The 16,778-nt window shown below is 43.0% G+C and overlaps 1 protein-coding gene and 1 pseudogene across 1 annotated transcript in view; one reads left to right on the top strand and one right to left on the bottom strand.

Annotated features, from left to right (window-relative positions):
• Positions 1-1,377: 1,377 nt before the first annotated feature.
• The window catches only part of dennd2da (DENN/MADD domain containing 2Da), a 28,151-nt gene continuing 12,750 nt past the window's right edge, over positions 1,378-16,778 (bottom strand). Inside the window, exons 6-18 of the mRNA XM_046056887.1 lie at positions 13,480-13,527; positions 13,132-13,224; positions 10,906-11,078; positions 10,531-10,643; positions 10,382-10,451; positions 10,221-10,298; positions 9,052-9,192; positions 6,635-6,783; positions 5,202-5,373; positions 5,068-5,118; positions 4,907-4,988; positions 4,583-4,825; positions 1,378-1,657 (exon numbers count right to left, since the gene is read on the bottom strand). Coding sequence (XP_045912843.1) covers positions 1,587-1,657; positions 4,583-4,825; positions 4,907-4,988; positions 5,068-5,118; positions 5,202-5,373; positions 6,635-6,783; positions 9,052-9,192; positions 10,221-10,298; positions 10,382-10,451; positions 10,531-10,643; positions 10,906-11,078; positions 13,132-13,224; positions 13,480-13,527 — 1,484 coding nt within the window. The 3' untranslated portion in view covers positions 1,378-1,586. The remainder of the gene's footprint in view (positions 1,658-4,582; positions 4,826-4,906; positions 4,989-5,067; positions 5,119-5,201; positions 5,374-6,634; positions 6,784-9,051; positions 9,193-10,220; positions 10,299-10,381; positions 10,452-10,530; positions 10,644-10,905; positions 11,079-13,131; positions 13,225-13,479; positions 13,528-16,778) is intronic.
• On the top strand, positions 2,779-3,450 carry LOC123975420 (annotated as a pseudogene).

Raw genomic sequence — 16,778 nt, 5'->3', positions numbered from 1 at the left:
GAGAGGGAGAACTGCATGCCCTATCAGTGAGCCCGAGGTGCCTGCATTGGTACCCAGATGAGTCAGGAGTTACTCTCCTACCGAATCCGTACTTCTTGCCAAAGTCGGGGCCTTCCTCGCATGTAAACCAGGCCATTGAGTTGACTGCGTTCAGTCCACCAGGCTCATCTGAAGGCGCGAAAGAGCTGTCACAGCTACTGTGTCCAGTTCGGGCCCTAAAGGCTTATGTGGAGGCCACTGCCAAGGTACGCAAGTCTATCAACCTTTTTGTTTGCTATGGGGGTTGTAGAAAGGGTGAAGCTCTACCAAAGCAGAGACTTTCCAATTGGATTGTGGATGTGATTCTCCACGCTTATAGGTCGCAAGGCCTGCCTGCACCTAGTAAGGTTAAGTGTCACTCTACTCGGAGTGTGTCCACATCCTGGGCGGCCCTGGGAGGGGTCTCTCTGCATGACATCTGTACTGTCATCCAGAATTCATAGAACCGTAGTTACATTCGTAGCTCTCGTTTTTCTTTCGCTAGTTCACATATAATTCACAAATACCAACATGCAGTCGTGTTATTGCTGCAAGTTTCTTTCAGATTGTACCACAGATATAAAACGGATTTATTTTTCAGCTGTGGGGAAGTGCAACCTTAGTGACTAGATTAGATCAGCATTAAGTTGTCAGGTTACAGCTCTGTCCTGTACTGTACATCTTGATAGTTAAATTAAAGTATAAAGAAAGGACGGTGTTGACCACAGAGAAGCTGCGGTTAGTAATATTACTAGGTGAAACCTGCAGAAATGCTGTAGCTAACGGCAGCTACAGCAACAAGTAAAGCCATCTATCCATCAAGAAACTAACTCACTACAGAAAAAGCACTTTATGTGAAACATACTGAACAACCTCCAAAACCTCAAAGTCCTGGGTAGAACAGTCTGAGGCAGACTGAGCCGGTGGATGGCGTTCCTGTCCTTCATGGTCGTGCTGAGCCTGGAGCAGATGAACTGTAAGAAAGCTAGTATTCAGAGCAGTCTGGAGCTTTCTGCTCACGGAGCGTACTTTTACCTCACAACATTACAACATCCGACACTGTAACATGACAAAAAGGGAAAGCTGTCCTCAATAAATTTAGCACGCAGAGATTTTGACCCTTTTGTATTTGTATCAGTTCGTATTTTGCCAATAGATAACAGTCTAAATTCATACAGAACAGGGAACTAAGACACAGTTATATATATTTGGACTGCTCTGCCAAAGTTCCTGTATTTTTGTTAATGAAAGGGAGGTTTCAGTTATTTGTCACAGATAAGAAATGAAAAAAGGGAATAAAAGAGAGGGACAGGTGGATAGAAACCCAGTTTCCTAAAGATCACAGACTGTAGGCACGTGGACTTAAAAAACTAGTCTTTATTTGAAATGATTTTCCTGCTCATCGGCCTCAGTCTGACAACCATCACGGGAAACTGCCAGTGTTTCACAGAGTAGCAGCAACATAACCATACAGTAATTCAAATGTTTGTACATAATTATTTTAAAACAAACACACAACGCAACATTCACATCTTTTCCTATGTACACCCAGGATTCCACGCTGAGAGCTAGTGTTTCTTCGCCTTGTCTTTCTTCTTCTTCTTCTCCTGGTATTCAACGATCTTCTTGTGAAATATTCCTGCAGGACAAAAGGACAGGAGCTCAAATCAGTTCACCGTCAAATAACATTAAGGTGTTTCAGCATGAGCTCAAGTGACAAGACTCAGACTTATTAAACTACATACTGCTGATGATAGTACGTCTGCTAATAAAAACCCCTTCCAGCTGTAACTGTTGGATGCTAACAAAGAGCAGGAACCTTGAGTAGCTTAGTGTGTTTTGTCTAATGAGTTCAGTGATGGAGGAAGGGATGCTGCGAGTTATTGTGCTGGATGAGTTCGAAAGAAGGGAAGGGAACACATCGTTTGGGCTAAATATTCATGCCTTTGTTTTGGTAAAACAAAGTTCAAAACTGAGATGCCATCTGTTTCAGCTTTTATCTTAGGCTACGTCCAGACTGCAGGCTAAAGTGACCCAAATCATATTTTTTTGCCCATATGTGACCCCTTTTTACTTCCAGTTCGGTTTGGGCCACTTCCATATGTGGTCCAAATGAAGATACAGATCGGATCTTTTTAAATGTGATCTGAGTCTGAACACAGAATTGATGCGACTTTGACATCACTCTAAAGCAGCTGTTGTCAAAGTTCTGCTGAAGATGGAGCTGCGGTGAATGAAAAAGCTCCTCAAAAAGCCATATTTGAACATGTGGCTTTCTTCTCTACCTCACTATCATCTGCTCACAAATTCCCTTTCTTACACCTGAAATCCACCAGATTGCGAGCTCTCTTCTGAGTTACTGCATGCTACTTGTGTCTGTGCAGACACAGTAGAAAGAGAGAGAGGGAGGGAGAGAGTGCCTGTCCATTTTACTGGCCTGGTGTGGCTATAAATTTTGACAAATAAATGCAGGTCTCAATTAGAAGCCTGGTTTGTTCTAAGCTGCTTATAATCGCACATACAATTATGTTTAGTTTTGTCAGTATGGACACGCTACACTTCGTGAGGTCAATACAGTTAAATCTGAATTTTTTTGAAATAAACAGTTTGATAGCAGCTTATTTTCTGTCTTTGCTGAGTGAGAGTTTTGTGTGAAAAGAATTAAAAGGCTGTCCCAGATATAAGCAGGGTGAGTTCAGTGACTGAAGCAAATAAAAGCCCAGGCTGTTCACTTCAACTCAAACCAGATCTTCTGACACCATGCTCTGCTCCAGACCCAGCACCACACTGTGTAATGCTAGCAGCAACGTGTTTGCTTATGAGAGCAGGACTTTCTAGGGCTACTGTGACCCCAGTGCAGGTGATCACATGTGATGACGCCGTCCAACGCCTGAGCTTTGCAAATGGAGCGTTCAGTGTGCAGACCGCTCTGTATGGACATGCAGCCAAGATGACGACCTGCAGTAAGGGCAGACCTCCACAGCAGCCTGCCAACACAAAGTGTTCTCTACAGGTCACCTTGGATATGGGGAAAAGATGTAATGGCAAGAGGGTGTGTGATATAAACCCAAACATCTTCCGTGCTTCTGATCTCTGCCATGGCATCCACAGATATCTGGAGACCACCTACACCTGCCTCCCAGCAGCAATCTTCAGCGTAGCATGTGAGGAGTCTTCAGCAAACCTGCACTGTCCTAGAGGACAGGTTATATTTCTCTACAGTGCTTATTATGGACGCCGTGACTCCACCACATGCTCTTCCCAACGACCTGCCTCTCAGGTCCAAAATGTCAACTGCTTAAACCCCACGAGCAAAGTTGGTCAAAGCTGCAACGGGCAAAGCAGCTGTGCTATCAAAGCCAGCCACTCAGTGTTTGGAGACATTGTTTTGGCACTTACAAGTACCTGGAGGTGGCTTACACATGTAAATAACCTGGGAATTAAACAACAAAATATTGCAATGCACGGAGTCAGTGGATGACATCAAGAAGCCAATGAAACATTGAAATTCCAAATAGAGCATATAGCCAAAGGTATTTGGACACCTGAAAATGAAACTGTTGTTCACCATCTCATACCAGGCTAGTCAAGTGCACTGGGCTAAGTGTCCAAATACTTTTGGCCATATGGTTTAAATACAGTTACTCCATATATGAATCAAAATGGGAACAAAACTTGATTTAATAAGCCTTTGATCAAGTAATTGAGTTTTCTGTTTTCTCCTTGTGATACACAAATAAAATTTGCCTGAAGTAATGTTTAGCCAAGTCAGGCGTAGGCAGCTGAGCCGGTATTAGGTTGTTGCAGATATATTGTTGGCTATAACACTTACAGTCAACAATCCTTTTTGTCTGAGGAAGTGTCATCATTACAGAGTTGCTCCACCAGAGAGTGCTGTTGATTCCCCATGTTCAGGGAATCCTGTTCGTTTCAGTTATGAATGAGTGATTCTTAAAACTGTCTATTATCAATGTGTAACAGCTGACTGCACTACACTGGTCTTTGCTTCTGATTACCTGGAAAAACACAGTGGATGCTCTGGAAACATTACCACATGTCCACTGTGTGTACAGTGTGTACTAAGTACTAATATTTGTAGTACAGTGTTTTTGCTGTTAGTATGTAAACATGTAAGTATGTTTGATTCTTGTAACAGGAAATGAAACAAAACTTCACAGAGAGACAGCTGGATGTTTCCCAAAAGGTGTAACAGTAGTTTACACATACTTCCTTTGTGCATTGCATTGTGGGACAATAGTGTCCATCATGTGTTTTAGTCTTCATACTGACTGTTTTGAGTTACACAGTGTACGACATTAACATACTTTAAACCTGATTAGATTTATTGTAATGGCTGGATGTGGGTCAGCTGTTCCTCCTTCATCAGACCTCTCAATCTTCTAAATCTGACTGGTCTGGGACGTAATTATTCATCTGATTCATCCATATTTAAATCTCTGAGCTCTAAGAGGTGCAGTGAGGCCCTGCAGAGTAATCTGACTGCAGCCCTGCAGATGTATCTGGACCTGGATCAGGTCTTGGAGGTGGATTATTGTGTCCTCACCCTGCTGCGGTCCTTGCTGCTGATGCTCCACCTCCTGGATGAACAGGTCAAACATCTGCGTCTCGATGAACTTCTTGACAAAGTGTCGAGTGGTCTTGGACTCGATGGCCTTGTAGAAGCTCCTCTTTTCGAACACGGGCCCCCCGGCACCACCGAATTTCACATAGGAAGCGTAATGGCCCACTGTTTTCACAAAGAAATACAGGAAGGCTTCCGACACCACCCGGTTCAGCTCCTCCACCGCTGAGGGACAGGACAGAAAACATTAGTGGTGATGGAGCCAGACTCCTGACACGCCTGAATTTGATTCTGCAGCTTCCTCACTTGATGCTTTCTGTCTGGTAGTCAGAGCCTCGAGGATTTCAGCTTGGAGCTTCGGCGGCAGAATAGAGCTTTCATCACCGATCTGGAAAAGGGAAATTTTACACAAATGTTTTAACTGACAAAATGTGTCCTGTGGACTTATTTATTGATACGACACTTACTGAAGTGATGAAGGTCTCCTTCTTCGCCTCAGACAAGTCGACCACCAGCAGCTGCGTTACAGACAAAGAGGGGTTCACTAGTGAGCTCATTCAGATACACAAACCCCACCTCTGAGTCTTCCAGGATAACTCACATCAGTCTGGTCCGTGACCTGGTCCAGCAGGTGTTTCTGGACCCCCAGCAGGTAGGGGGTGGGCGCCATCACCACATCGATGAGGATCTCCGGAACAATGGAGATGAGGGTGTGCTGCCAGGTGAAGGGATAAAGGAGGGCCGCTACTGCATGAATGATCTGGGATAACGTGCTGCAGAGAGACGAGAGAGACGAGAGAGACGACGTCTGATTTATGATCACTTCAGTGTCTGATCACTTGTGATTTAAAGCTGCAAAGGTATTATAAGCACAGGTTCATTCAGCAACAACGCCACATCTGGAGATCAGCCTACTCAAAACTCTGATCCTTTTTCCAGACTAGTGAGTACACCGTAACACTTCTGATCAACGCAGATATTATACCCAGTGAAACACTTCCTGGAGGGTTTTTACATTTAAAGATCATGACCTTTTATCTGCTGGAAGCTGAGTTTGAGAAAGTGAGTTTGAATTAAACAGAACAGGTGAAGTTAAGACTACATAGACTACATAAAATAAATGCCTGGTTCGTTCTGCTGCTAGATAAATAAAGCGTGGGTACGAACTAGCTGAACAACATAGTGTTTATTTCTAATACATCACACTTTATACTGCCTTTCAGGAATATTATCTTGTGATGAGAAAATCTCTACATTTACTAGCTACTTAGCAAAGATAACGTGATGTCAGTGTACAGTAATTAACACATTAATCATCAGCTGTAAACGTCTTCAACCTGCTGTAAAACCTAAAAAATGTCAAAATGCCAAAACAGATGGCAAAACAACTCGGGATGTGGCAGCAGAAGTACCAGATCTGCAACTATCAATTCGTTTTAATCATTGATTAATTGATTTTAGTCTTGTGAATGAAATGAAAGAAAATGGTGATAAATGTCCCTCAGTTTCCCGGAGCCCACGGTGACAGCAGACGTTTTGCTTTGTCAACAGTCCAAAACCCAAAAGATTCACAAACAATCATTTAAAACAATCGCAAGTGCGTATCAAAATCAATTTTCAAAATGATTTAATGAATAATCTTCTGTCAGTTGACCAATCAGGAGCAGCAGTACAAATGTTTAGGAACCATCTTGGATGAGGATTTCACTCAGTTTGAACATTAGCTATGATCAGCTGGTTGGGTAATCTCAGTGTGATAAACATAAACGTGTGAACCACTGATGATCTTTGCCACTTGTTTCCAGGCAGAGCCACACAGAGCTCAGGTGGACTCCCAGCATCCTCTGCAGTGTGTTTAATCTGCTTACTGCAGGTTTTACCTGTCTGGAGCTGGTTTCCTTCTTTAGCTGCTCTCTGACGGAGGGGTTGAGGTAAACCTGTGTGCTCTCTTGTATAAACTGTGGTTTGTGTTTGTTGTTGTATTCCTACTTTGTGTATTGTGTAAATAATAGCGCACAGGTGAGTGTGTAATACCCCAATTCATCAGCGATGAAGATGATCCGTCTCTCCAGGACGGCGGCGGCAAACACCAATAACACCTCCTCGTCTGTCAGGCAGCGGAAGAGCGTGGCGAAGTCTACGTGTTCGAGCCAGGAATCCAGCGGTCGTGTCAGACTGATGATCTGGTGAGTGAGAGTCACCACATCACAAACATGTCAACACACGGCTAACGAGCCACTGGCTTCCCACGCCGCCACCGTCTGGTGCTAATAAACCACTTGTTTAAAGGGAGGGAGGAGGTGCAGGTTAGTGTTGGTGCTTTTTATGATTTACTTCCTCCACTTTAAATCAGTGTTTATATACAGAGCAGCTCCTTCCTGTGATTTCTTTATAGGTTTATTTGATAGGGACAGATGTTATAAACATAGAGAATTGTATAACAATTTTCCAACGCACAACATCACAGCATTTCCAATGCCCGTCCCTAGAAGGGCTTTTAACATTACATATACAACAAACATTAAGCATAGTAACAGTAAAACAATTGAGCACATACATGTATACCACCCACCGATCCCTCCCTCCACCCCCCATCCCTACACACGACCACACGACTGATTATCTTTTAAAAACTTCTTCAGTTTAGTTTTAAATTCTTGATGATTTTGTTCTGTTTTTAGCTCAATAGGCAGCTTGTTCCAGATCTTAGCTCCCTTGATTGAAAAGGAAGTATGGCCGAAGGATGTTTTCCTATAAGATATTTTGCAATTTCCTGCAGTTGTATTTCTGGTTGACAATCCAAAGGCCTTTAATGGCTGTACCATCTCACAGAGAGCCTGAGAAGTCTGTCCATGCAAACACTTCATGATGAGGTTTGCGTGTGCAAATGCAATATAGTTATCGAAAATCAACACGTTCAGGTCTCATTGTGAACTTTACACAGCAGGAGAAGCGGGTCTTTGTCTGGTCATGGTAGCTGCAACACAAACGGTGGACAGCGTCAGTGAATACCTGAGATGACTGAGCTGTTGGAACATGCGGACTGGTGGTGTTTCTACTGTGAGGTAACATGACAGGTTCAGACAGCGCTCCACACAGACACACCCAGCTGGAGGAGCTCACTGGGCTACCAGAGAAAGGAGCATGGTCATGTGGTGTTTAGTGTTTGGCCTTGTTGTTGTAATGTGTGGTTTTATGTGGTTAGGCTATATTTTAGCTCAGTTTAAGTCAATTCTTTGAGTCTGAAAGGGCAGCTGTCTCCGGAAGGTTTGCAATATATAAACTGGGCTGCCCGTTGTTTCCTCTTGTGTTCCTGAATGTGGTCATATTTCTTTAAAGCAGCTTGGCGCAGGTCCAGGTTGACGGGCAGATGTTGAGACTTTATTACTGCAGAGGGAGATCCTAGCTGCTCTCTGAGACACACATGTAATCTGCCTGCATTAAAGACATATGACTTCACTCAGTGACACAAGAGGAACAGACTGAAAGTTATTCCTGTAGGAAGTCCCGGCTCATCACAGCTTATAAATGCGACTACTCACAGTTTCTTTTTAAGATATTTTTCAAGCTAAAGTCTAAAACAAAACTATTTATTGCATGTTAATAATCTGCTGTATTTTAGTTGCACATTTCCCTATCATACCAGCCACATAATATATATATATATTTATAATTTTATTTTAAGTATAAAATAGGGATAGGGAACAAACATTACTGCAGCCAAGAGACCAGATTTAAGAAGTTTTATACCTTTGATCTCTTTGAACCGAATTCAACTCCATTTAAGGGGACTGTCCATCAGTTATGACGGCTCTATACTCACCAAAATAACTCGCTAATAACACGGTGAGACAATCAGGAACTGAAAGTCAGGTGCGTTGGCTTGGTCAGAAGAAGCAGGAGGTGGGACTGTAAACCGAGACAGGTCGGGTCATAGTTTTACTGTTCAACTACACTTTCTCTAAAAAGTTTGTCTAACTCAGAGGTTTGTTTCCAACCTGTCTGACCACCTGACTGCTCACGTGTCTTTGTGCATCGGAACTTCTTGTTTGAGATGTTGCCACGTTCTGAGATTAAAGAAATTTATAACTATTATATACTCAAAGCACTTTTACACTACATCTGCATTCACCAGTTATAGACATTCATACACTGAGCCTAAGTGGCGGAATAGCCACCATGGGCAAATCGGGGTTCAGTATCTTGCCCAAGGACACTTTGACACGCAACCAGGGGGAGCCAGGGATTGAACCGCCGACGTTACGATTAGCGGCCAACCCGCTCTATCTCCTGAGCCACAGCCGCCCTTAAGATGCATGACATTGTACATTTTGTGTTGCATCAGAAATCGTTTTGAACTTCTGCCTCTGTTGATCTGAGTCTTTCGTTGCAGTAAAATATCTGCATCATCAAACTATATGTGAGCAGAAGAAGCGGGGGTTTGATCTGACCTCAGTGCCCGACTCAGGAATGAAGCTCTTAATCTCCACAGTGTGTCCTGGAGCTGGGAACGAAGCCTCCCTCAGCTTCTGCATGAATGGGTAGATCATGGCCATGGAGATCTGCCGCCGCTTCTCCACCTCGTCAAATATCTGCGCACACACGCACACACACACACACACACACACACACACACACACACACACACACACACACAGTCACAATGCAGCACCAGTAAATATAATACAACACATCTCAGTCTTTATAGAATTATTTATTAGAATTTAGCAAAACAGGAGATGTGAAATTAAAATAAAGGAGCAGATCAGAAAATAGGGAGACATCTTACTAAAATATAATCAAATGTTTTCATAAATAGACTTTTGAGTCAGTGAAAACACCGATCTAAACTTACTAACAGGAGCAGTGTGCAAGAAGTTTTCCTACTTTAAAAGATATTTAAATATGAAGAAAAGAAACTATCTATTTAGTCTGCAAACGTTATTTCCCAACATGAAGGTCTTAAGGCTGTTTCTAATCCACACTGCCAGGAAACTGAATCATTGATTTATATTTTTATGGCCTTTAAGTAGTCACATTTAAATTCAAACTTCCGCCATGTTACTGAAACCCCCAAATTCCCAGAAACTTCCAGAGGACTGTAAAGCTTTAATTCAGCCAATCAGTTATTCACAGCAACGTTCGGCTCCAGTCGACCTTCAGGCTGCGTTTACAGCCAGTGACACACGTCACTAAACACTAAACAACAGAAAACCACCGGACAACAGGTGTGTCTAATCCAAACAGATGAGACGCCCTGGACACACTGAGGTAACCACAGAGCTCCTCTCACATACAATATTTATCAATAAATATGTCGTAGGATTTTCCTTTTGATATTTAGGTTTCACTTCAATATGAAGCCAACCAAGTTACAAGCTAGTTTTATTGACCAAGTGTGCACCTGCCAGGTATTTATCACAGGTGATCAACCAGGTGATTAATGAAGGAACAGTCGTAAATGCTGACATGAAGTCCACAAACACAAAACTAGTTTCTAAAAGACAGTTTGATATTTTTCTAATGTTAATAGAGAAGCAGAGCTTAGTGTAGTCAGGTTAAGAAATATAAAAGACTCTGAAACAGACTTCCTCTTCTAGAAACACTCAGGTGAACTCACCTTGGAGAAGAGGCCGAAACAAGCCAGCGAGCTTATGATGCAGTAAGCCTCAGGTGGTCGAGCTCCTTTCCCTCGAGGCTGCAGAGCAAACAGAGAGGACATTTCATAAACAGAGTGAGGAGTCCTCTAAATGTGAAGACAGCTTCAGTCTGCACACTGACCAGTAACCTCCTGCAGTAGCCATTTCTCCTGCTGCCGTCAATCTCCGTCAGAACGAAGGAGAAGGTCTCACTGGAAACAGATGATGCGAAAACTCAGAACAAGTACTGATGCACCTGAACACAAGTGTAAAGAGGCGGAGCAGCTGTACCTGTGGTACTCAGTCAGAGGAGCCCAGTTGATGCCCTCTGGGAAACAGAAGAGAGTGATTGCCTTCAGCGTCTTCTCCTCCTCCTCCTTCTGAAACCTCGCCATCCCGTCCCTCTGAAAGTCACAACACACACAAACCTCTGTTCTTTCATCACATAACATGAACATGAGTGTTTCCTGCTTCACAGTGGGGACAAACTCTCCTGCAAGAAACCTCAGTTCAAGTTATTTTACACTCGTTTAACCATCTCCAGCAGATTAATAGACCGATAAGATGATAATTTGGTTATTCTTGGACTGAGTTACAAGCAGATAGTGCTCTGTCTCAGGTGGACAGCACTGACCTGCTGGATATCCGTTCCACCGTCAGACTGACCTTGGGAAACTGGTAGGTGATCTGAGGTTCGTAGCCGCTGCCGTCCTTGGTTCTCTTGAGGCTGACCACCACCAGATATTCGAAGAAGTACTGCCCGCTGCCGAAGCGGTGCTGCCTGGATGTGTCTGCCACAACCGGGGCCGGCGGCTCTGTAGGCTCAGCATCTCTGACTCCTGCACAGAAACATATTGTGCTTTAGCACTGGGGGTTCCCACTGTGATCCAGCTGGAAAGGTTTCCAGGCCTCTGTAGATCAGCACTTCTTCCCTGCTCACAGAAGTGCACTGGAAAAAGAACCCTAGCTTCAAATGAGATGGTAAATCTAAAGTATTCCTTTGATGAAGGACACGACAAACCCCCACCCTCCCTTATTTACTGTTTGTGTTGTTTGATTAAGGAACACCTTCTGAGGGTCAGATGGTTCTCAGTCTTCAGTACAGAGCTGCAGTCAGGGTGTGGTTAGCCTAGCTTAAAGACTGGGAACGGGGGAAACTGCTAGCCTGGCTCTGTCTAGAGATCTAAAACACACCAGCAGCTCTAAAGCTCACTGACTAACATGCTGAGTCTGTTTAATCTGCAAACAGACAAAAAATATCAATTTGTGCTTTAAGAGGTAGCTAACTTGCTGGATCTATTTCTTGTCCAACAGTGTATCCACCCAGTGTTCTGGTCTCTGTACTGGTAAACCTGGCATCCTCACTGTGACAACTTATCCATCTTATGATAAAGTTTATAGTTGGGACTGGCTCAGGTGAGTCCTGAACAATCCCTTAGTTATGCTGCTATAGATAGGTCTAGATTGCCGGGAGACCTCCCATGATGCACTGACCTCTGCTCTCCTCCTCTTTCTCTCCCTCTCCTCCTCTTTCTTTCTCTCAGTATGCAACCTCATACCATTAATGCATGCATCTGGATCTGTGATTGCAAGCTTCCTGCTGCCACCATGTTCCTGCTCCAGTTCACTGCTACAGTTATTATTACTAGTCCTACTGATATCATCATTACTATTACTTGTATTGATATTTGTGCTGCTGCTGTGTTCTCTTGGCAGCCCCAGAGTCTTGGTTCTGCCCCATGTTTTTGCCTATTAAAGGGAGTTTTTCCTTCCCATTGTGGCCAAGTGCTGCTCACAGCGGGAACTGTTGCGTCTGTGTAAAAAATGTATGGTGTAGACCTGCTCTAAAAGTGCAGTGAGATGCCTTCTGTTTCTGGAGCTGAGTAAATAAATTTGAATTATTGTATGTTGTTAGCACGTCACAGCTTGTAGTTGTGTTACAGTATGGTTGGTGAAAGGAAGTGTTGAATACACTGTAGTTATATTTCTCGTCTCTTTGGGTCTGTCATTGTGCTGGATAATTTATTTACAGTCCAACACAGTCTACAGACGCCTCTGCTGCTGTGTTCAGAGTCCACTTATCTCCTTCTCTGCTGCCTGCTCTTGTGTTCTCTGCTGCATTCCTCCTCCTTTGTCTAAAATAAAAGCAACCAGCAAGAGTTTGTCCTCAGCTCAGCAGCCTTGTGTCTCTGTGTTTCAGGCCTGCAAACCCTCTAACACTGCATGAATACTCTGCCTCTGTGTGCTTTGATGGTCTTTAGGCTTTGTTTGCTTTACAAAGCCAGATCAATACAAAAATATGTTCCTCCTGAAAAACCTGTTTATTGGAACAGAGTCTGTGGCTAACTCTCAGCTGAGTTTGGGTAAAAACACTCCAGTAGATTGAGTGGTTTGTGTACTCTAGAAGCAACAAAAATATATTTAACCAGCGCTTCCTGTGGCGTTACAGCGAGGAGGAGACGCCACTGTCTCGCTGTTCACCAAATGAGAGCACCTGGTGTCTGTTTGTAAGGTCAGTTCTGATCTTTTCAAAACAACTCTCTGAAAAGTGAAGCCAGTGCTGAAGTAACTTAAACCTGCATTCTCTCTAACAGCCAGCAGGGGGCGACTCCACTAAAAGAAGTGTGATTGAATAGAAGTCTATGAGAAAATGAGGCTGCTGATTTATTCCCTCAGTAAACACTTTCCTAATGAGTTTATGGTCTCAGTCGCTAGTTTCAAGTCTTCTTCAACACAGCATGATGTTCATTTAGTAAATTATGGTCCCATTTAGAGGAACAGAGACCAGGAAGCAGGGGAGGCTTTAGGGACCCCTCCTCACAATGTTCCCAAATATTCAGCACTAAGGTCCAAGTGAATCATGTTTCTGTGATGCGGTTAGTTAATACTCACTATCTCTTTTGCCTTTGCGGAAGGAGGACCACATGGCACTAAACCTCTTAAGGGCCCCTTGTTGTCCACCATCATCTTCACCTGGTGGGATACCTGCAGGAGAAACGAACCAGCTGCTCAATACTCAGTCACACAACAACATTAGATTCTCCTGCTAGCTTAGAAGAACCTGCACAGTATTCTGGTCCAACATCCAGAAGAGGAGGAAGAAGTGTTAGATCCACCTTTCAAGCCTACAGGTGGATGCTTTTAATACTATTAAACATTATGAAACTTTAATTTGACTATCCAAGGTAACACAATTAACTTGTAGACAAGAGCCCTTGTTACTCCGGCTGCTGTACTTACTGTGTCTCCCAGTGACATCAGAGATGAGGTTACCTTTGGGCTGCTCACCTGGACAACACAGAGGAAAGTCAGGTGAATAAACGGTCCTGACACAAGCATGTTTACTGCTGTACACACTGTTACCTACATTACTCATTTCGTCTTCTGTCTGCATCCACGCGTCATTTTCAGCCAGGAAGGATCTGAGAAGTCTGGTTTGAAAGCTTGTTCATCACTCTGAAATGTGAGTTTCCTTTATATATCGTATACATCGAGACTTCATGTGTAAGATGCAACAGATGTTGAACTACTTTAGTATGAAAGTAGGCGCAGTATGATACATGAGATAAGGTAATTTATTGTTCAGCAATAAAACAAGTATCAGCATTTCCTAGGACCTAAAGTTAAGTTGTACAAGAGACGTAATGATGCCCATGTGATAGCACTACTGTTTAAATACCTTCCTAATAAATGTCCAGGTGTTATTTAAACGTCAGGCTGTAGCCATGGGTCAAATTCACTTTAATGTGCAGCTGAAGGTATCTTGTCTCTAAAACTGTGACAATGAATTTAAAGTTTAAGAAGCCAGTGAGCTAAAATAAACTGTGCTAAAGAGTGCTTTGAGGGACTCTTCTGAGGAGCGTTTATACAGAGCACTGTGCTGATTGAAACGCTGGTGAAGTCTGAGGCCTGAAAACTAGCTGGGTCTCCTGAATCCAGGCCGGACTGCTGTCACATACTGAAGCTCAGTACCTGTAACCTGTGTGTTCCTCTGCGTGGCTCTGGTTGTTGTGGATCTTTAGCAGATTAACGCTCCCCGAGTGCATCATTTGGATTGTTACCATATGCCTGTTGCCCAATGAAGAAGGAGGTTTTGCAACACAGGTCTTCCTTATTAATCCCTGTGTTTACTGCAGCGCCTGCTGAATCATCTGTTTACTTCCAACTCTGAGGGAACAATTTTTACTGCTGTATTCAGGACTTGTGGGAAAAAACAGCTTTCAAAGTGAAGATTCACTCAAATTTATCTTTCAGATGGTAAATAAACCACACTAGGAAGAAGCGGTCTTAAATGTAGACTTCTCTTTACTAGACTACTTACTTTCCGGTTTTACAAACTAGGAAATATGTCCTAAAAGTCTCAGATTCATCTTTCTTCAGCTGGACATAAAATCCAAACTGTTTGGAGATGCAGAACAGTTCTGCAATTTTAACATCTGTATTATTATTATTATCATGTATTCATACATTATTACTTTACACCAGTGGCTGCAGACAATCTCACACAAGAACTACGTTCTACCACAGAAATAGTCCCTTGGATTTATGTCTCATATTTGTGTTATCCCAAACCTCTCAGACTTTCTGCATTACGTTTTCCTTGCACATCATTTTTTAAGGGGCATTTGTGCCTTTAATTGAAAGAGTTTAGTCAAGAGGCCAACAAGAAATGTGGACAGAGAGATGGGAGGGAGACATGCAACTAAGTTCCCCCAGCCAGAATCGAACTGGGGATGTTGCAGGTAACCAGCCATTAGCCTTGTAGCATGAAGACTGGAGACAGGCAACAGATACCATAGCTCTGTCCAGACGCAACACAATGCACCTAGCTGCTCCTGATCAACTCGTTTTATCTCCTTTCTTCAACCTGTACAAAGACCCTTTACAATAAAGTCGAATCTGGTTTTCCATGGGTTCATGTGTGGAACTATTTCTCTGCTTTCTCATCTAACTATTGATAACCTGCTGTCACAAAACAATTGATTTGGCATTACAATTCAATCGGTGTTTTCCTCCAGGGGTGAACGGCAGGCTATCTGTATATGACTCCTAAGAAAGGTCTAGACTAACGCTGTAACTAACACTTATTTACTTATCAATTAATCTGTTGATCATGTTTCTCGATTAATCGATTAGTTGTTTGGTCCATAAAATGTCGATCAGTGTTTCCCAAAGCCCAAGATAACGTCCTCAAATGTCTTGTTTTGTCCACAACCCAAATATATTCAGTTTACTGTTACAGGGGAGGAAAGAAGCCAGAAAATATTCACATTTAAAAAGCTGGAATCAGAGAATTTAGACTCAAAATGATTAATTGATTATCACAATTGTTGCTGATTAATTTAATAGTTGAGAACTAATCAATTAGTTGATTTATCGCTGCAGCTCTAGTCTGGAACACCACTCTATTCCATGCATGAAAAATTCTGAATACGAGAAGATTGATAAATTCTCTTAAATCACTTATCTGTCAGAAGGAGTGCCCCTCTGTATGTTTGCTGTTGAAGGTTTTAAATAATAATTTTCCAAAGATTTGAGGAGCAAAGACAAACATCCACCTCCAAACACTGGGCACATATAACAAAACCCATCACAACCACATAAACAGTCATTTGTACCTTTAATGCTGCAACAAAAGCACATTTCTAAGTGTCCTGACACGACACGCTGCAGTTCTGCCCGTTTACTATAAAAGGGACCAACCCAGATCAGCCCGGCAAGGACAAATATGGGTTGAACTTGTCCTGAGTGGAAAAAGAGATCCTGTTTAATGAATCACTGTGTTGAACTCTGTTGGTAAAGACGAGACACAGAAACCGGAGTGCTAATCCCAAGAGATTCACTTTAAGACTAAACTAGTAACACTTCACCACAAACTGCATTCTTGTGGTCGTCACTGCTGCGACGTTTGGTTTCACATCTATCATGCGTTACAAAGCCAAGTGAGCTGACACAGAAGATCAGCTGGACGTATCCTTGGTGACCTGCAGACCGAGCAGACATAACAGGACTCCCGCTGGACTTTGTCCAGTTTCACTTTCAATCTGGCTCGCCTCCCTGGTTCCTGACAACAGCTGAAGCCTCAAGTCTGCAACCCATGACCTCTGACAGTACGAGGTTTTGCACTGTGTCAATAGCAACGGCAGTGTTTACCCACCCAACGCCTCGCAGTTACACAACTCAGCTGGCTACACAGAAACACACAACATACACAGCAGAAACTCTCTCAGGTTGTAGAATCTTTGTTATACTCTTGATATAAACTACATGAGCCTACACGCTCTTGGCCCTGCTGCTGTTCAGCTATGATGTGGGTGTAAATAACAGCCCTGGTTAACAGCTTCACGCCGTGAGGCTCTGAACGTGTCAAAACACTGCGAAGCCTACAAGAAAAGGAATGGCGCAATCACTAAACACTGCCTGAATCCTCTACATGTGTTGTTTTTCTTTCAGAAAACCTGCAAACAGCAAACTTCAAATCTGTCTACACATCTGTTTAAGTCAAGCCAGTTTATTTATATACCCCAAAATCCCACTCA

The sequence above is a fragment of the Micropterus dolomieu genome, linkage group LG08 (genome assembly GCF_021292245.1).
Source record: "Micropterus dolomieu isolate WLL.071019.BEF.003 ecotype Adirondacks linkage group LG08, ASM2129224v1, whole genome shotgun sequence".
In the NCBI taxonomy this organism is placed as follows: Eukaryota; Metazoa; Chordata; class Actinopteri; order Centrarchiformes; family Centrarchidae; genus Micropterus; species Micropterus dolomieu.
Note: the sequence above shows the minus strand (reverse complement) of the source record. Positions and strands in the feature narration are given on the sequence as shown.